General features: G+C 44.1%; 1 protein-coding gene across 1 annotated transcript in view; it reads right to left on the bottom strand.

Moving 5' to 3' along the window:
• The window catches only part of LOC143935102 (alpha-N-acetylgalactosaminide alpha-2,6-sialyltransferase 2-like), a gene marked incomplete at its 3' end in the record, with an annotated part of 48,184 nt that overhangs the window by 16,513 nt on the left and 10,319 nt on the right, over window positions 1–21,352 (bottom strand). Inside the window, 1 exon segment of the mRNA XM_077458729.1 lies at window positions 934–1,261. Within this exon segment, the coding sequence (XP_077314855.1) occupies window positions 934–1,261 (328 nt within the window).

The following is a 21,352-nucleotide window of genomic DNA, read 5'->3' as shown; positions in this document are numbered from 1 at the left end:
GATTCCATGAACTGGTATCTCTGAGCAACAAACCCTAATGGTTCCTGAGGACGATGCTTATGCATTGGTCTGGAGCTGCAAAGAATAGAATGAACATTGTCCTCTTCAAGATGCTTCCAGGGTAATATACTAGGTACAAGATGGGGTCCATGAAAGAAAAGTAGTTGGCAGTAGTCAATGTGATGTCAACTGGAGAGCTACAATTCATTGAGGGAACCATGAATGCCAACATGTACTGTGACATACTGAAGCAGAGCATGATCCCCCTCCCTTCGGAGTCTGGGCCGCAGGGCAGTATTCCAATATGATAACGACCCCAAACACACCTCCAAGATAACCACTGCCTTGCTAAAGAAGCCGAGGCTAAAGGTGATGGACTGGCCAAGCATGTCTCCAGACCTAAACCCTATTGAGCATCTGTGGGGCATCCTCAAACGGAAGATGGAGGAGCGCAAGGTCTCGAACATCCACTTGCTCCTTGATGTTATTATGGAGGAGTAGAAGAGGACTCCAGTGGCAACCTGTGAAGCTCTGGTGAACTCCATGCCTAAGCGGTTTAAGGCAGTGCTTGGTGGTCACACAAAATATTGACACTTTGCGCCCAATTTGGACATTTTATCTTAGGGGTGTACTCACGTTTGTTGTCAGTGGTTTAGAGATTAATGGCTGTGTGTTGAGTTATTTTGAGAGGACAGTAAATTTACACTGTTATACAAGCTGTACACTCACTACTTTACATTGTAGACAAAGTGTAACTTCTTCAGTGTCGTCACATGAAAAGATATAATAAAATATTTACAAAAATGTGAGGGGTGTACTCACTTTTGTGAGATCATTTATAACTCGCACACTTATCTTCCAAACATTGTCCGATTGTTACAAATTGTGGCCCTCTCCCCCCCCCCCCCAACAAAAAATACCTTCCCGACTTACAGATTTGACATGCACGTCATCCGTAGCGTACGTGTCTCCAAAATTATAAGTGCTGGAGATTATTTTCCGGGTAGTAGTTTGTGGCGATGGCCTGCTGGTCACAAGTGATGGTCTGTTGGTTGTTAATGGTTTCCTGGGCTTAGTGGACCACTTGGTTGGGGGATACAGTCGCGTTGTCGTCTGTGGTTTAGACTTTGTAACATTAGCAGCTTTTTTAGAAAGCACAGTGATGGCAATGGGTTTTGAAGGCTTTGTAAAAAGTTTTTCAGTTTTTTCACTCTCATCAATGATGTTGTCTTTATTGTCGTGGTTCTTGAACTCTTCATTACTGTTAAAAAAAAAAAAAAAAAAAATTGATAAAAAATGAGGGGGTTTGCAGGGGGTTGATTAATGTGAATTTATCAATTTGATACATTTAAAAAAAATAAACGCTATATCACTCTGAGACATTGGCGATGTAACTTCCCCACATTAGTTTGTATCTTTGTTTCCTACCAGAAGGTCTTCAACAAAGGGATTGCTCTCTTAAATCGCTTTTTTTTTTTGTTTTTGTTTTTTTTTTGTGCACTGCACACTGCACAACGAAAGTCTCCATGGGACACCATGACTGAAATGGGAAGTTCTAGTTTTCCCAAAATTTCATTTGAAAAGCAGATGATTTATTTTAAAATTCACCATTTTGGTGAAATTTCATGGAGCAATAGGGAAGGTAAAGGTCAACCCCAACATCAGGCATTGTACTGCCCCCCCCCCCCCCCCACCACCACTTCCCTGAAGCCTCCTCTCTAAGGCGTTCCCAGCCATGGTCACATATCTGCCTCCCCCTCATATAGGGAAGAGTTAGTAGCCCTGCATTGTACAAGATGATGCAGAGGGACCACCGACAGCAGTGGAGAGAGAAGGAAATTCCCTCCTAGCTACGGCATCTCTTTAAATAGGGTCTGCACACCCGGGGTGAAAGGATCAACAATCATATGCCTACTGTGGGAAAAGAACCCGTTCCAGGTGTTTGGGTCACAAAAAATCTTCTCCTCAAACAATGGTGCTGGCTCAGTTTGCAAAGTAGCATATAAAAAATAACTCAATCCGGAAGGCCGCACTCCAACAACGATTTCTTTATTGGTTAAAAACCATACAGAAAAATATGAAATCAACAGCTGACATGTTTCACGCCGTAACTACTGGTGCTTACTCATAGCTTATGAGTAAGCACCAGTAGTTACGGTGTGAAGCATGTCTGCTGTTGATTTCATCTTTTGCTGTATGTTTTTTAACCAACAAAGAAATCATTGGGGTGCGGGCACCAGGTTTGAATTCTTTTACATATGCCCACTGTGATTTGGTTGTCACAGTGGTCACATAATCGGGAGCCAGTTAGTGGAGACCTAGAGCTGTCTTTTGAGTGAGTGCGCTCTCCATACATAAACACTGGCTGCACACACCTGAAAGGCATTGCGGGATGTCAAATAGGGAGAAGCCAGATGGGACTTTATGAATAATATCCAGTTGTAACAACATAACTATATTATGTTATCGATGACTCATTCTTTCTGCAGAGGGTTGGCACAGCTCGTGGAAGGAGGGCTGCACCCAGCTTTGCCAGCTTGTTTATGGCATATTGGAAATGAATATTCATAGGGGAGCTTTATGAGCTGGGTGCGGACCATGTTCTTTTGTTAAGGTACATAGATGACATATTTTTATTTGGAAGAGTTCCCAAAAGATTTGGATGCTTTTTTTGTCATCAATTATTAAATATGGATGATTTCCATTTAGTTTTTACTCCCACGTATAGTTATGAAGAAATTGCACCTTTTTGGGATCTCCACGTTTTCAAAAAAGGACAAATTAGGACTAAACCTTACAAAAAAACAGCAGATAGGAATAGCTTCAATTTTACAGAGTACGCTTGCCAACCACTCCAACCTGGAGTGTGGACACCAGCTTTGAATTCTTTTACATATGCCCACTGTGATTGGTTGTCCCAGTGGTCACATAATCAGGAGCCAGTTAGTGGAGACCTGCAGCTGCCTTTTGAGTGAGTGCGCTCTCCATACATAAACACCGGCTGCACACACCTGAAAAGCATTACGGGAGGTCAAATAGGGAGAAGCCAGATGGGACTTCATGAATAATATCCAGTTGTAACAACATAACTATTTTATGATCGACAACTCATTATTTCTGGCATATTGGGAATGAATATTCATAGGGGAGTTTAATGAGCTGGGTGCGAACCATGTTCTTTTGTTAAGGTACATAGACGACATATTTTTAATTGGAAGAGTTCCCAAAAAGATTTGGATGCTTTTTTTTTTTTTTTTGTCGTCAAGTATTAAATATGGATGATTTACATTTAGTTATTACTCCTACATATAGTTATGAGGAAATTGTACCTTTTTGGGATCTCCACATTTTCAAAAAAAAGGACAAATTAGGACTAAAACTTACAGAAAACCAGTAGATGGGAATAGCTTAAATTTTACAGACTAAGCTTGCCAACCTCCCGAAGTGAAATTTACTGACCAGACACAAAAACATTACTGACAGAGCCAATTTTTAACTGGCACTCAAAAAGTTAGCCAAAATTAACAATTTTCAGTGCAAATATCAATATTTAAGCTACAAACATGGTTGGTAGTGTGGTCAGCAATGTGTTTTAAGGTATAACAAAAGACAAACCAACATATTTCTCCTTTTACATGAAGATCGGATTAAAGTGGATGTAAACCTGATTCATGAAATTTGAGCTGGGCATAGGCTGTCTCCTGATCCATTCTTCTGTTATCAGCCTAAAGCCCCATACACACTATCAGATTTTCTGCTGATTTTTGTCTTTAGATTTACCAAAACCATGTAGTGCAAGGGCCTGGCTGATTGTATACAAATTGAAACTCCTAAGGTTTGACCTCATATTATATGGTTTTGGTAAATCTGAAGGAAAAAAATCAGCAGAAAATCGGATAGTGTGCATGGGGCTTAAATTCTGAGTTCTCTGTCAATGCGGGTAAAAGCAGTCCAACACAAACAGTTTTGTGTTGGGGAGGATGCTATAAATAGATTAGCAGAGTGCTGAACTATTCAACTAACAGTTCTGAAAGTCTCTACCTAATGAGGTGAGTGAGTTTGTGCCTTTCCTCCAATCGGCTGTCTTGGCTGTATGTCCAGGCTTCACTGCAGCGTTGAACAAGAAGAGAAATCTTCTAACACGATCTAAACTTTCTAAAGATATATAAAGCTGAAGACAGCAGATATACATGTAAAACTTACGTAGAGAGATTTGTTTCATCTCTGTGGATCATCTGAGGCTGTTCACTTCACTGGGTATATGTGAGGATTTAACATACACTTTTAATATAACCCAATACAGAGTTCCCCCCTACATCAGAGTCTGCAGGGTTCCCCTTTAATTTTTTTTAAAATTTAAATAAAATTACTTTTTGGTGAAAAAATAAAAACAGGGTCACATATCAGTTTAATTCTAACAATATGCTGATTCTAATCAGCTAGATGGATCATTCGGTCTTTTTCTGTTTGCTTCTACTTTATGTGGTGTAGACGAACTGGCCTGCCCATACTACCGCTGATTTTCAATCTGAGAGGCGATCCAGTTTCTGAATGAAATTATATATTTTTTTTTATAGCTAATGGTTTTTATTTTGCTGGTATTAGAGTTTGCAGGTACTTTTTTATTTTTTTTTATTTTATTTTTTTGATACTGTGGGTTTTTTGTTGGCATGGTTATTTGTTATTTTACTGATATATAATTTTTTTTTTGATTTACGGGTTTTGATGTTTTTATTGTTTTCAACATTGCTTTTTTTTTTTTTTTTGCTGATACTTTTTTTTCCCCTGAATAGAAGTGTGTGTTTTGTGTGTGTGTGTGTGTGTGTGTGTGTATATATATATATATATATATATATATATGTATGTATGTGTATATGTATGTATGTGTGTATATATATATATATATATATATATGTATGTGTGTGTGCATATATATATATATATATATATAATAAATTAGTACAGATGGCGTGTGTCTTTCATCTTTTATAGCACCATAGGCTGGCCTGTTTTATGACGTTCATAAAGTGACACCCTGGGGGAACAGAACACACACAGATATCGCAGATAACATGTTGTTTATATGAAGGCTAAATGACTCCGAAGCGTCTATTCTCCAGATGGCTTCTGTCATATGACTCCTATAAACACTGTAAATGGGGTGAGAGACGGGAAAGGATCACTCTGGGTGGGGTGGTAGGAGCAGCGGTTTCAGAAAATTTGTACTAATGTAAACAACTTTTTTTTTTTTTTTCTTCTAAATTTATATAATACAAAACAGAAAAGAAATGAACATCGCCCGCCACATGAGCAATGTGTGCTCGGCTTCAATTACATGTTAGTCACGGATTTTAAAGCATGCTCTGTCTTGTCTGGTTTACTTGTAAAGGTATATTTTACCTGTCAATTCCAGCATTCCTCCTGACTATGCCTTCGTCTGCTTTAAGACCAGAACCATTTTTGTTTTGGGCCTCATCCGGGGCCTGGACTACAATGCTGGCCTTTCATATAAATCCTTTTGCTTGTATATTAGCATCTATGTTCTTAGTGGTGTGCATAGAGGGTCTCCCACTTAGTTTAGTCACCCTACTGCTGCCTCTCAATCTCTGTCCTGCATGTGTATAAAACCGTCTCGGTAACACAGGTCAGCCCCCTGCCAGCCTCTCACCCTGTGATCAGTTGGTGTGAAAATCCCATCACACTTGCACAGCTCGGCACTCTGCTGCCTCTCACTTTTGGCCACTAAAGTGTTGAAGTCCATCAACCTTTTACAGATCAGCCCCTGCAGCCTCTCACCCTATGACCAGACAGTGTAACAGTTGATCATGCTTGTATGTATCAGCCCCTGCTGGCTCTCACCCTATGACCAGATGCTTGTATAGCGCCGGCTCCTGAAGATGTGTTATGCGCCACATGCACTATTTGTTTTTGAAATTGAATGTTACCCTTAAACCGCAGTTTGGTTTGGGTTTGATTACTCTAAATTTGACCTCCGCATCAGTCTGACTAGGCTACAGGGTGTTCTGCCTGGCCATGGGGGGCGCTGTCACTTCTGGCAGGTATGGAAACACAGTCTAGTTGGGTGCATTAAGGTTACTTGCTCCTTCTGGGAGGGGTACTTAAGATGCGGATGTCACGTGTTTTGGGGTTCCGGACCAGAAGTATGTTCTGACTGCATGGTCCTGGTCCTCCTGACCAGCCCCCAGGACGTCCATGGCCTGGGGTGCGGATCCACCCGACTTTACGTCTCGGGGCTGGATAGCCCGAGGCGAGGAAACTGAAGGAATGATTCGGAGGTGGTCCGGTGCCGTCTCGGTTAGTGGAGAGGCCCAGCAACTGTGAAGTTATCCAGGGGAGGACTCTTCTGGAGAAGGCCACGCAAGGGTTGCCTTCTCGACAAGAGCCTGGACAAACTGAAGGACCCAAGTGAATCTGGTCTCGTGCGGTATAGTCGGACCAGCTGCAAGATACTGGTACCACACGAGTGTTCTACAAGCTTCAAGTTTCCTTTTACATGTTCGATAATAAAGTCTGTGGCAGAGACTTGTTCTGAGTCAAACACCCTGTTGGCTGCTATGCTTGGTGAGAGAAGGACTATCCAATTAGGGTGAGGATCCAGCTGTGAATGGCTATTCTCTGGATTTATTCAAAGTAAGAGAGTTCCTCTATACTGACTTTGATACTAAGAGTACCTGGACTTTTAACCTAAACCCTCTGATCCTATGTTGAGACTGTGTTACTGTTTTTTTTTTTGCAAATAAAAATCCCTTTAGGTGGATATGTCGTCAGTCTCTGCCGTTTTTGGGCCATCTACCTGGGGAAATCCATAGACACATAGGAGGTGAAGAAGGTAATAGTAAGCCCAATAAAATCAGCTGCTCCTTCAGGAGTCAGTGCTACACTTATATAGATCAGCCCCCTGCCGGCTCTCACCCTTTGATCTGCCAGTGTTAATGTCCATCACACTAAAGTTGGCTATACACTGATAGGTTTTATTTTTTATTTTTTTGTATTGCTCAGGCTCCTCCATACTGCACAGCACGGATGGAGGAATCTCTCATTGTGTTGTGACAGCCCACTCCACCAGCAAGTCAACTGACGTCACCACAGGGGCGGATCCAGAGTCTATTATCGGGATGGGCACGGACAGGAAATTTTGCAGGCAATGGCTGGTGTTGACGCTTCAATTATCATAGCGCCGTGGTTGTTATGGCGTCAGGATGATTGGAGCGCATTATTTCTGTTGCAGATGCAGCTGTGTTACTTGCCACCGCTGGCTGCCACCGAATGCAGATTGCCATTTGCCACACCCCCGCCACCAGATGTGGATTTTCACTTGCCAATGTCACCTGCCACAAGATGCGGATTGTCAATTGCCAGTGACTGTGTCCCAGAGTGAGGGTGGGCACTGAGAGATAATGTAATCTCTCTCTGCTGCCCGCACCTGCACAGAGATGGCGGTGTTCTGGTAGAAGCTGAGGTGCGGCGATGCAGGGTGAGAGATGTCAGAAAGCCGCTACCCATCAGAATATGCAACCAAAGTGATGTTGTGTTGCGGCCATCTTGGTGCACCCCGACTTGTCAACAGTAAGCCTAGAGTTAGAAGTCGGCAGGCGGACATCTTTATACACCCACCGGAATCTTGCTTTTCACTGTTATTTTTAACAGTAAACTCAGCTTATTTAGTGAAATTTAAGTTGAGTTTAATGTTAAAAATACCTGTGAAAAGCATAACTCTGGTGGATGTATAAAGCTGTCCACTTGCCGACCTTATAACACTAGGCTTACTGTGGACGAGTGCGGGTGTACCAAGATGGCCACGACGCAATGTCCCTTCAGCCGCATATTCAGATGGGTAGCGGCTTCCTGACAGAACACCTGCCTGCTCGCTCAGTCACATGCCAGCCCGCTCACCAGCCTGACCGCCTGCCAGCATGATTGCTCACTCACCAGCCTGCCCATCCACTTGCTCACCCGCCGGCCTGCTCAGTCACCCGCCAACTTACCCATTCATTATTTTCTTGGGGGGAGCAATGGCCCTGTTGTCCTTCCCCCCCCCCCCCCGGTCTGCCCCGGCATTACCATAGTAATGTTTGACACTTCCCATCTTGGCCCTAAAGCATCATTGGTGGTTATGGTGCTGGCGGCCGGCCCACCTGCACTTTGACAACCCCTGGGGCTACTTTGGGGCAAACAAAGTCCATGCTTATGGCTCTTGCTCCCCCAGGAGTCCCAAACAGCACCCCAAAGTTCCCTTTGGCCTTTGTTGGGAAACCAGGCAGTAGAGAAAACCTAAGACGTGCAATGAGGCGGATAACTTTCTCTTATGTCCTCTCTCTCCTCCCTCTGTGTTCCTGAGAAGATTATCTCTGGAAAAAGTAAACGGGTGAAAAGAAGACTTTTGTATCTCCAGGGACTGATTGATCTCTCTATTCAGGCGGTAAGTCCCTCCTGCCTTGGGGGCATAGTTCAAGGTTCACCACGTTCCAATCAGCTGGAGATAAGCCGAATTCTTCAGCTCATAGAAACCTCTGTCACCCCTCCCTGGGCACTCACCTGTTATATAAAAGGTTTGTATGGATGATTTACCTTCTTCACGAAGCCGAGCCACCGAAGACTCTGCGTCCAACGTACACAGCAGTAAGGGAAAATGCGTTTTCGGTCGGTACAGGCCCCGTTCATACACAAGAAAAAGCGCTAACACAATAGCGTGAACTTGGCCCTAAAGTACTTTTAAAGCCAAAACGTCTTTTTTAGTTTTAACTTGTTTGCTGCCACAGACATAAAATGTCAATTTTAGGCTTGAAGATTAGTTAAAACACCCAAAACCAAAAAATAAAACTGGCGGCTGGTGCTCCAAAATGGGGGGGGGCGCAAACAAACTGCAGCCACTTGTCCCCATCAAATGCAGCCACTTGTGCCCCATCAAATGCAGCCACTTGTGCCCCATCAAATGCAGCCACTTGTGCCCCATCAAATGCAGCCACTTGTGCCCCATCAAATGCAGCCACTTGTGCCCCATCAAATGCAGCCACATGTGCCCCATCAAATGCAGCCACATGTGCCCCATCAAATGCAGCCACATGTGCCCCATCAAATGCAGCTACATGTGCCCCATCAAATGCAGCCACTGTGCCCCATCGATTGCAGCCACTGTGCCCCATTATATGCAGCCACCTGTGCCCCATTATATGCAACCACCTGTGCCCCAGGCTATAATCAGGTGCTTTAAAAAAAAAACACCCCCGCCGCTCTAATTCTGGTGCCCGGCATCCAAAAAGGGGCCGGTCACCTGAATAGGGTTTGGCAGCGGCGGCCATGGATAGATTCATGCGATGCACGAATCTATGCATTAGTCATATAGGGGGGTGGCATGGCAGAGGGGGCGGCGCCAGTGTGCCCTCAATGGACGCACCGCCACTGAAATAGCGGTAGTTGCAATTTTTGATGTTACACGATTATGAGCGCATCAATTTATCAAACACTTATTGTGATGAAAATACAACGCAATCTGTCTATAGCTGCATTGCTGCTGTTTGCGTTGCAGCCACTGTTTGTTACGTTTTATGCAAAATTATAAAAAAAAAAAAAAAAAAAACACAAAGCAAACACAATATAAAACCCAAGTGAGACCAAAAATATCTCCACACCCACCAGCTAAAATAGTTACCATGTGAAATGATCCTGAATGTGACTGTTGCTGCCGCTGTGCAAATCACCACAAATCTCACGGAAATCCCAAGAAAGTGCAACAAAAGTAAAAGATGAAAATAAAACTGCAACCATTAATGAAAAACAAAGATATTAAATATTGTAATGAATAACATAAAAAATGTGATCAATTCAGAGTTCAAGTTCAATTCCAATTGGAGTTTGGATTATATCAAGCACTGGTGTTATATATATGATATAATACGAATTGATCAAGTTTTTTTTTTTTTTTTTATTGCAATATTTATTATGGTTTTTCTATTGTTGTCGTTTTTTATTTTAGTTTTCACTTTTGTTGCGCTGCACTTTATGGCATTACAATAGAATATCAATTTTTTTTGCTAAACGATGAGGTTACGTAAAATAAATCGATGCCAAAAAAATTTGACATGGTGAGTGACATGTCCGGTATGTGTAGCGATACCTAATGTGTAGTGTACCGTTCTCATATGTTGGCGCGCCCCACCGCGTACGCTTTGGTTCATATGCGTGTGTATCTTGGGGTGGGGAGGGGTTATATATAATCATTTTTTTTTTTTTATTATTATTATTGATTTAGTGTAGCTTTCATGTTTTAAAACTTTTTTTTTTTTTCCACTTAACTTTATTGCTGTCACTCAGGTGGCTGACAAGCCCCTATGATTGCAGATTATACATGACGGGTTCTATTAGGGCTCATGCACACTGCAGCTCGTGAAAAAAAAGAAGCTGCTTTTACAGGCATTTGAACTTTTATTTCAGCTTGAGGAAGCTTGTGCTTTTTTGTGCTCTTGTGGACATTTTTATTGAACTTCAAGCTTCTTCAAGCTCCCTTTTGAGTTTTTTTTGAGCATACGCTTTTTTTTTTTTTTTTTCCACAAACCCTCCTAGATAGTATTTTTTAACCACTGTATAAACCAAACAAAAAGCTGAAACAAATGTTTTTGAGATTTTTTTGAGCTCTTTAGCTCTTAAGAATGCAATTTTTTTTTTATTTTTTTTTTTTGTGGGAGTTTTTTCTGCCTGTAGGAGCATATGCCTGAAAAAGCTATAGTGTGCATGGACACATTGGCTAACATGGAGGGGGGTTTCCAGGCAGAAAAAATAGGAGCTCAAAAGCAGTGGTGGTATATTTTCTTGGAGGGGGGCCCGGTCGAGGTCAGCCGGTCACCCACTTGCCCCAGCCAGCGATTCCCTCCGGGTGACTTCCCCTGCGTTTCCTTCTTGGCACTTCTAGATTGTAAGCTCTAACGAGCAGGGCCCTCTGATCCCTCCTGTATTGATTTGTATTGTAAGTGTACTGTCTGCCCTCATATTGTAAAGCGCTGCGCAAACTGTTGGCGCTATATAAATCCTGAATAATAATAATAATAATAATAATTACAGCGTCCTTGCCGCGTGTCTCCTCTCTCCTCCTCCCTCAGCTAATAGGGTAGCTTCTCCTTTCAGGCCAATCGGGAAATGGGTCTCAGGACCCACTTCCTGATTGTCTGGGAGGCAGAATCGGTGTTACGATAGCCAATATTCATTCGGTATTGTCACAGAACTGGGTGGGCTCGAAGCGCAGTGCTCTGCACACCAAGCCCACCCTTTTTTGAAGTCTATTAGACACACCTCCCAACATTTTGAGATGGGAATGAGGGACACCTACCAGCAAATGTATGTAGGCATGGGACACCCCCCCTGCCACACCCCCTTAAAGGAGAATTAACCCAAGAAAAAGGTTGATTAAATCCACATGGGCTTTTTTTTTACCACTGCTATTCCTTTTATATTTGCTTTTAAAATGTACAAATGCAGCAATTTAGAATTTGGAAGAAAGGTTTAGCACTGGGAAACGCCTTTTCAAAGATAAAAAGTGCATTTTATATACAACTATATGGATCAGACCAAAATGAGGGACAAATGGGGGGGAAAGAGGGACATTGCTCCAAATCAGGGACAGTCCCTCGAAATTGGGGACAGTTGGGAGCTATGCGACTGAATTCATGGGTAGCGGTCGGCGCCGCCCGTGTGCCCCTTATGGACAGGCTGCCACTGCTCAAAAGAGCTCAAAAGCCTGTAGGAGCTGCTTCTTTGAGCTCCTTTGAGCTGCAGTGTGCATGAGCCCTTAGACTCCTGATGTCACCTCTGGGACCCATTGAAGCTGATCAAGCACAGATCATGATTGATCATTTTCTTCCTGACTGAGCCCAGGTTCACACTGCCCATGACTTCTGTGCGACTTTGAAATCGGACCCCAGCATGGCTTTGGCACAACCTGCGTGCGACTTCTTTAACAGAAGTCAGTGCAAGTCTTGCCAAAGTCAGATCAAAAGTAGTGCAGGAACCTTTTCCTAAGTCGGAGCGACTCAAGTCGCACCGATTTTAGAACGGCTCCATGGCATTGAAAGAGGGCCAACTTCTGATGCGACAGTTGCTCCGAAGTCGGAGCGATTGTCGCATCAGTGTGAACCGGGCCATAGCATGGTCCCATACGTAGAAGCTAACAAGGAAGCCTAACCCCTCCTTACACCCTTCGGAGGTCATTCGGAAATAATTGCTGGTACAGCTGCCTTATGTTTGATCAGCTTCAGCTATCAGATCAGCTATGGATTCTCATAGACTTGTATGACAGCACAGTGGTGTAGTGGTTAGCACTCTCACCTAGCAGTAAGAAGGGTCGCTGGTTCAAATCCCAACTACGACATAACCTGCCTGGAATTTGCATGTTCTCCCTGTGCCTGCGTGGGTTTCCTCCGGGTACTCCAGTTTCCTCCCACATTTCAAAGACATGCAGGTAGGTTAATTGGCTTCTATCCAAAATTGGCCCTAGTATATGAATGGGGACCTTGGATTGTGGGCTCCTTGAGGGTAGGGAATGACATGAGTGTGCAACATACAGGGATAGGGACAATTGTAGAAACTCACTCAGGTTGAACTGGATGGACCAGTGTCTTTATTCAACCTTACTAACTATGTAACTATGACGAGAGATGTCCTGAAATGAAAAAGAAAATTGCTGACACTGGCCCTGAGACTGTCCAGTCTTTTACAACCAGTTCTCAGATTGTTTTGTAAAAATGCAAATAATTCTTCTAAAATAAGTTTATCAGACGTCATTGATTAGCATCCTGTGTTGGGATTCGGAGGTTTCCATTCTAAGTGTTGGGCAGAGTTGGGTCGGCTGTAATGGGCGCTGTGTAATTTTTGTAATTTTCCTCTGCTGTCAACTGCCCCACCTACATATACACCTCTCCCTGGGAGTAATGCAGGGGCCATATATCCATTGACTATCAATAGGGCAAAGTGTAACCAGGCAGGTTATGGTGAACTGGGCCAAAAGGAAATCCCCACTGAGCCAGGAAAAAAAGAACCTTTAGGACAACGGGAGAAGTCAAGTAAATGTTTCCTTTGGCCAACTATATTATCAGGCTGTATCTGTGCTAATAACTTATTAAAGGAAGTTACATAGCCAGCTTAAAACACGTTTAGTTTGTTTTGGTTTAGCCAAGGTTTGCGAAATTTGCAAAATTCTGTATTTCCAAAGCAGAAGTCCCATTAAAGTCAATAGAAATGCAAACCGGACTCCAAAAATTGGGTTCTATTCACATTATCATTAAGCAGTATCCTACCACACCAGTGTATGAGGTAAGATACCGCACAGCGTTTTTAAATATATTTTTTTTTTTTATTCACAAAAAAAAAGCTACTAAAATACTGCATGCGTTAGCTAGCATCCTTAGCAGTGTAAATAGCTGGTTGCTAAGAAGCGGGCGGCTGCTGGTGTCCTTAACGACCAGAAAACAGCATGGCTGTTAAGGAGCGTGCGGTCCAACAACCACTGTCATCAGCTGTCAGTGCTCGCTCGTCCCCCCCCCCTTTTCCTGACCTGCTGGGCTGCATGCTTGGATAAGGGTCTGGTATGTATTTTGGTGGGGGGCCCCACGCCATTTTTATTTTTAAATTTTGGCTTGGGTTTTTTTTTTTTCCTGTGATTTTAAAATGGCGGCAATTCTTTTCTTTACATGCAGCTGTCAGCGAGGAACCCCGCTGACAGCTAAAGACTCATCGGTTCTTAAAGTGGAAGTAAACTCCCCTATCCTTTTTTAGCCAAGGAAGCTGCCATCTTTGCCCCTGTTTAATCTTCAACTGCTATGGTGCTGCACATGTGATTCGTTATGACACCAGCCATTGGATGGTTTGATAGTTTGGCTGAGAGCACAGCCAATGTGCAGTTAGCGTTCCCGACATGCCTTTTTTTTAACTCTTTAAATCGATGGGTTTACTTCCACTTTAAGGACACGGCGGCCGCCCACTCCTTAACAACCATGTTGTTTACTGGTTGTTAAGGATGCCAGCGGCTGCCAGTTTCTTAACTATTGCATGCCGAAACAAAGTGGTGGTTGGTGTGTTTTTTTGGGGGGTGGGGGGCAGCACACCACCCCCCCTCCGGCACTTGCCTCATCTAGGTTACGGGCTCCTGGGGGCAGTGATCAGGATTGCGGGCAGCAGGCGGGTTGCAGGCTCCTACTGGCTGTGGGCAGCGGCTCCTGTGTCCTCTCCTCCTCGTCTGCATCAGGGCAGCTTCCACCATGCAGCTCCTCCCTCCTCCTCCTCCTCTTAGGCCTCCTCCTCTTAGGCATCCAACAGGATCATCTGTCCTTTCAGCCAATCAGGTGACAGGTCTCAAGATCTACTTCCTCATTGGCCGGGAGGAGGATCAATGTGGCAATAGCAATTTTTTTTTGCTATGGTCACACAACTGGGTGGGATCGGGGGTGCAGTGCCCTGTGCCCCGAGCCTACACTTTCTTTGAAGCCTATTAAAGCCTCTGGCTCAAATCACGTGCTTGAACACCCCGCCCATTGGAACCCATGCATCCAGAGCCCTGAATGTAGATCAGGGAGCCGGGCGCATGGATAGGGGGGGCGGAGCCCGTGCGCCCCCTAATGAACGGCCCGCCGCTGCCGAGACCACTACTTATTTACCGCATTTATTTATTTATTTTCTTTTGTGAATTGACTTTAATTCCTGTATTATGCGGTATTTACCAAGCGTTTTTCTTTTCTTCCTGGCAGTAGAGGTAAAACCAGCTTTTGGACCCTTCCTCCCAGATGATTTTTGGGAATACAAACTACCAAAAATATCACTGAAATTCCGACTCGGTTCAGATCTCTTTCATGAAATAAATTTTACTTTTGGGATCAACTTAACTAGAGTTTCTGGGTGTACAGGTGGACCATCAGCAAAAGGAAATGATTGCATGGCTCCGCCCACTGTTCCAGGATGAGGAAAAAAAACGTTTTATTTTTTTGGAATTTGAAGTCGAAATCTGGATATCTCATGGTTTTAGAAGGATCTGCTGTGCTCTTGGGTACAATAAACCCATGAATGGTTGGACACATGTTGGCTGAGTAATCATGGCACGGCTGATAGGGGAAAGGTGAATTTTTCTGATTATTTTCATGATGAAGATATCTAAGAAAACGGAATGTTCTGATCAAACTGCGACTTCCTTCGTTAAACAGATGCAATGTAACGTAAAAGTGAAGCTGGCTCTGCTTTCAGCTTTTACAACCTGTCTAGTTGGCACCACCTGCTCCTTGTCCCTTGTGCCCCTTTTGATTTTGCCTCATTTTTTTTTTTTTGGTAAGAGCTGGACTCCCCTGACTTTGGGGGGGCTTTTACATCTCCATGGGCCATAAGTATATTTTGATTGGACAAGGGGGGGCTCTGGGATGATGGCTGGGCAGGTTTTATCTCCAGGGAAGAGACCCTCATCTCTGAGTTGTGGAGGTGTCACCAGAATCAGAGGGGCCAGGGCAAGAGGTAAGCAGAACAGGCGGCTGCCCCGGCATGCATTGTAGGAATGGGGGCGCCGCAAGTTCCTTCTACCATAAGGCTGACAGGAGTAGTAGTAGCAGCAGCATCAGTACTTCTGTCAGCCCAGCGTTGGAAGCGGCAAGGAGAGGAGGAGGGAGCCAGGAGGAGGTTTTCTCTCTCCCCCTTCCCCTCATAAGCTCGTACATAATGAAAGGGGGGCAGTTTGGCACATTGCCCTGGGCAATGGGGGATCTTGCCCTGGCACTGAGAGGGGTGCACAGGATACATTTCTAGCTTACGAAGGAAATAGCAGCGGTCTCTTCCAATGCATTCTTTATGCCTGACCATGTGACCTGTGAATCTACCAATGGGAGTCACCACAGACACAATGCTGCACATCGCATTGGTTACCAATCTCATTATTTTAAGCCCTCACCTCTTGGGATGTGTGGGATGCATTAGTCTCTCTATCCATCTATCCAGGCACTTTCTCTTATTGGGCTTGTATTGGGCTCTTATTGGGCTTGTAGGCTGAACCACAGAAATCTGGGGCGGTCTAGGTTGGGAGGCAGGGGGGGGCAACTGCCCCCCCCCCCCGTCTGCTCTGATGCCTTGTAAAAAGGCTGCAAACTTCTTTGACGGGCATAGTGGCTGCATCTGATGGGCACAGTGGTGCTGCGTGAGGCTGCATCCATTGAGGGTGCACTGGCGCCACCCCCTCTGCCATGCTACCCCCCTATATAACTAATGCATAGATTCATGCATTGCATGAATCTATCCATGGCTTCCGCTGCCACGCCCTATTCAGGCGGCCATCCCCTTTTTGGATGCCGGGCGCCCGAATTACAGTGTTTGTTTTTTTAAAGCACCTGATTAGAGCCAGAGGCTCTAATAGGCTTCAAATAAGGTGGACTCGGAGTGCAGAGCATTCCGCTTGCAGACCACTCAGGTGTGTTAGAAAAGCAAATTAATATGTGCTTTTCTAACAATGAACCGCCTCTACACCAATCAGGAAGCACTGGTCTAATCCCCGTCACCTGATTGGCTGAAGACAGAGGCGATCCTATTGGACGTCTAGCGGAATGGAAGAGGCGGCGCAGGGAAGCATGGAGGACAGCATGGGAGGACCCGCTGCTCATCCCACACAGCTCACCGCCGTTAGCCGCTGCCTGACCCACCACCAAGATGGGGCAAGTGTCGGGCAGACAGTGGGTGGGCGGGGGTCTTAGTAGCTGCGTTTAATGGGGCACAAGTGGCTGCATATGATGGGCAGAAGTGGCTGCATTTGACGGGCACAAGTGGCTGCATCTGACGGGCACAGTGAGGCTGCAATTAATGGGGGGGGGGGGTTCAGTATTTTTCAGTTTGTTTGCGCCCCTCCAAAAATGTTGAGCACCAGCTGCCACTGCCCTCGGCTGAGAGTGAACAAGCTTCACTTATGTACATATTGCACTGTATTGCTATGGGAATAGGATGTGTTTTCTTCTCTTTCAGGTGCTCCAACACCCATCACGTCTTCCTTGGCTAAGGAGAGGCCTTGATTGCAGCTTTTATAACAATGCTAAACGTTCTGCTCTTTACACGTGTAGATGGATAGATAGACAGATAAATAGGATGCCACAATCACTTCATCAAAAAAGAACGAGAGCGAAACAAGGGAGCGCCTTTTGTAATGCACTTTAAATTCATCATTGACACTTTGCTTCGGGCAAAGATCAGTTAACACCATAATAACGTGTTGTGTGTGCCAAGTGTGGGGTGAGATCAGGACAAATCGCTTGCCAATATCCTTACATTCCAAATGACACCGTTCTTGCTTTAACCACTTCAGCCCCGGACCATTTTGCTGGCCAAAGGCCAGACCACTTTTTGCGATTTGGCACTGCGTCGCTTTAACTGACAATTGCGCGGTCGCGCGACGTGGCTCCCAAACAAAATAGACATCCTTTTTTTTTTTTCCCACAAATAGAGCTTTCTTTTGGTGGTATTTGATCACCTCTGCAGTTTTTATTTTTTTTTGCGCTATAAACAAAAATAGAGAGACAATTTTGAAAAAAAAACGCATTATTTTTTACTTTTTTGTTATAATAAATATCCCCCAAAAATATATAAAAAAACATTTTTTTCCTTCAGTTGAGGCCGATACGTATTCTTCTACATATTTTTGGTAAAAAAATCGCAATAAACGATGTATTGATTGGTTTGCGCAAAAGTTATAATGTTTACAAAATAGGGGATAGTTTTATGGCATTTTTATTAATCATTTTTTTTTACTAGTAATGGCGGCGATCAGCGATTTTATTTTATTTTTATTTTTTATTTTTTTTATTGTGACTGCGACATTATGGCGGACACATCGGACATTTTTGACACGTTTTTGGGACCATTGTCATTTATACAGCAATCACTGCTATACAAATGCAGTGATTCCTGTGTAAATGACACTGGCAGTGAAGGGGTTAACCAGTGGGTGGCAGTGTAGGGGTTAAGTGTTCCTAGGGGTGTGTTACTAACTGTGGGGGGCTGGGCTTTCATTTAGTGAACACTGATCTCTGCTCCAATCACATGGAGCAGAGATCAGCGTCACTTGTTGCTTGGCCCCGTGAGACGATTGCTTGTATGCCCGTGGCGATCGAGTCCGCGGGACCCGTGACCGGACTCACGGGGGTCCGGACTGGCACGTCAGCGCGCTTGCGATGGCAGGGCAGCAAATTTAAAGGGACATACAGGTACGCCCATTTGCTTGCCCGTGCCATTCTACCGACGTACATCGGAAGTGGTTAAAGCGGGAGTTCCGCCGTTTTTTTTTTTTATTTTTATTTTTATTTATTTTTTTTGTTTTGTTTTTAAAGCCAGTAGCTACAAATACTACAGCTGCTGACTTTTAAAATAAGGACACTTACCCGCCCAGAGCGCCTGCGATGTCGGCACCCGAAGCCGATCTCTCGATCGTCTCTCGGGTGCTGCCGCCGCCATCTTGGGTATGGGTATCAGGAATGGGAGCCTTGTGGCTTCATTTCCCGGTTCCCTACTGCGCATGCGCGAGTCGCGCTGCACAATAAGGATGGTTCCCGCTGTCTCTGGGATCCGTGTGTTTCCCAGCAGACAGCGGGGGACCTTCGGAAAGGGGCGTAGATTCTGCGGAAAGGGCGTAGATTCTGCAGATATATAGGCCGGAAGTGGGTGCAGATACCTGTACTGTACAGGTATCTGCACCCCCCTCCCCCCTGAAAGGGGCCAATTGTGGCGCCGGAGGGGGGTTCCAATGAGTGGTTCTCTCTCTCTCTCTCTCTCTCTCTATCTCTCTCTCTCTCTCTATCTCTCTCTCTATCTCTCTCTATCTCTCTCTCTATCTCTCTCTCTATCTCTCTATATATATATATATATATATATATATATATATATATATATATATATATATATATATATATATATATATAGATACATATATAGATACATATATATATATATATATATATATATATATAGATACATATACAAATGACAATACAGCTATTCGTATACAAGAAAAACATAGCATGATATAAGTATGTACTCATACTGTTAACCCCAATGTGTTTTTTCGACCTTAACAGTAGCAGTCTTCATTACTTCACTGGGTGGAGCCCAGCCTGAAATTCCAACGCGTTTCAATTTAATATCGAAAAAAAATCTTCATGGGGGGGGTGAAAGGGATGGCTCATGAGCGAACTCAGCCATGACTTGAAAACCGATCCTCCAAAATCGGTAGCTACAAATTCGCAAAGGAGCCATCCAGGGTGACATTTACACTCACAATGGACAAGCCCGAGACCATCCCCCGCACACACACAACATAAATAACATCAGCAATCCTAAAGGTTCGCAACAGAAATATACCATGTGCTGCTGCCAATGCTAAAAGGACAAGAACAGCCGTACTACAGAGAGGATCTGCCTGTGTCTATAAATAGTTATATAGTTATATTTAGCAAATCCTGAATTCTACAGCTGTCACCAGAACAGGAAGTGAGGGCAGATCTTCAAATGGGGACACTTGTTGCACTGACAACTGCATAGCTCCGGACTGTCCCTGATTTGTCCCTCTGTCCCTCGGTCCTCCTCATTTTTCCCTTACATTGGTCTGATCTATATAGTTGTATATTAAATGCATTTTTTTTATCTTTCCCAGTGTTAAACCTTTCATCCAATATCCAAATTGCTGCATTTGTACATTGTATAAAAGCCAATATAAAGGAATAGAAGTGGTAAAAAAAAAAAACACTTGGATTTAATTAATGAGGGATTCCACCAAAAAAAATATATATTAAAAGCCAGCAGCTATAAATACTACAGCTGCTGACTTTTAATAAATGGACACTCACCTGTCCCGAGTTCCAGCGATGCCGGCAGCCGAGGCCGATCGATCGCTCGGCCCTCGGCTGCTGCCGCCACCATTCCAGGTGAGGGAATCAGGAAGTGAAACGAATCGGCTTCACTTCCCGGTTCCCTACTGCGCATGCGCGAGCCGCGCCATGCAATAGGAAATCTCCGCGCTGTCACTGGGACCCGTGTGTGTCCCAGCAGACAGCGCGTCAGGGCAGGAAATGGCGTAGACTCCCGTGGGAGTCTATGCCCGGAAGTGGGTGAAAATACCTGTCTTTGACAGGTATCTCCACCCCCCTCCCTCCTGAAAGGTGTCAATTGTGACACCGGAGGGGGGGAGGGATCCGATCAGCGGAGGTTCCACTTTAGGGTGGAATCCCGCTTTAACTTTTTTTGGGTTAATTCTCCTTTAAGGGGGGTGTGGCAGGGGGCGTGTCCTATCTCTACATAAGTTTGTTAGTAGGTGTCTCTCATTCCCATCTCAAAATGTTGGGAGGTATGCTCCTCTGACGCGACTTCTGGTACCATGTGATGTTTTAACACCAAGTATAGACAGAGAGCAAGGAGCTTGAGCATGAGCCTGGTGTTTATTCAGCAGCATCCATCTTGCAACTACTACAGCTCCCCGCCCCCAGATCACATGACTAAATCAGTTAACTGTTTCCTACCATGCAAAAGGAACTAGGCATAACAATTGAACTTGAAGTAATATAAAGCCTACACATCATTACAGTCAATCAGGTCAGATTTTCACCACGTGCCCAAATAAATCAAGTCAAACAATTGCAGTGGCCGGTTAAAGAGAATTAATCACACCTAGGGAACAATTGTCCATTACACAAAATTTGTCTTCCGTAACACAATGAGATCGTCTGTCATTACCTGCATTTTATTTTAATCATCACGCTTAAAGAGAAAGACCAGTTAATTTCTAAATTGCTGCATTTGTCGATTTTAAAATCCAATATAAAGAAATATTGGTGGTAAAAAAAGCACTTGTGGATTTAAATAACCTTTTTTTTTTGTTACGTCCCCTTTAAGGGGGTGTGGCAGGGTGGCGTGTCCTATGCCTACATACGTTTTGCTAGTAGGTGTCCCTCATTCCCATCTCAAAATGTTGGGAGGTGTGACAACTGTCTAATAAGGGAGATATTTCTGTTCTGGGAAAATAATTCAATGGGATTATCCCGAATGGGACACGGGCAGCAAAGGGGAAACGGAAACAAAAGTTTTGGAATTGGGTACATTTTATCAAAATTACTTTAAAATTTTGAAAATAAATGTGAACACCGGAGGCCGCTTGCTTGGCAGGGATGTCATTCAGAAAATGCTTTGCATGAAGCCAAGGGGGGAGATTTCTAATCAGAGAACATATTGTATTCATTGGGAAAACGCATGCTGTTCTCTAAATTATGCTAACTCGTACAGTCCCTTCTATTGCTCTCTTGCTCATTCAGCTCTTCACTTTTTTTTTTGGTGATTTGACTTCTTG

This window comes from Lithobates pipiens, unplaced genomic scaffold, assembly GCF_037356315.1.
Source record: "Lithobates pipiens isolate NorthernLeopardFrog02 unplaced genomic scaffold, aLitPip1_a1.2 Scaffold_28, whole genome shotgun sequence".
In the NCBI taxonomy this organism is placed as follows: domain Eukaryota; kingdom Metazoa; phylum Chordata; class Amphibia; order Anura; family Ranidae; genus Lithobates; species Lithobates pipiens.
Note: the sequence above shows the minus strand (reverse complement) of the source record. Positions and strands in the feature narration are given on the sequence as shown.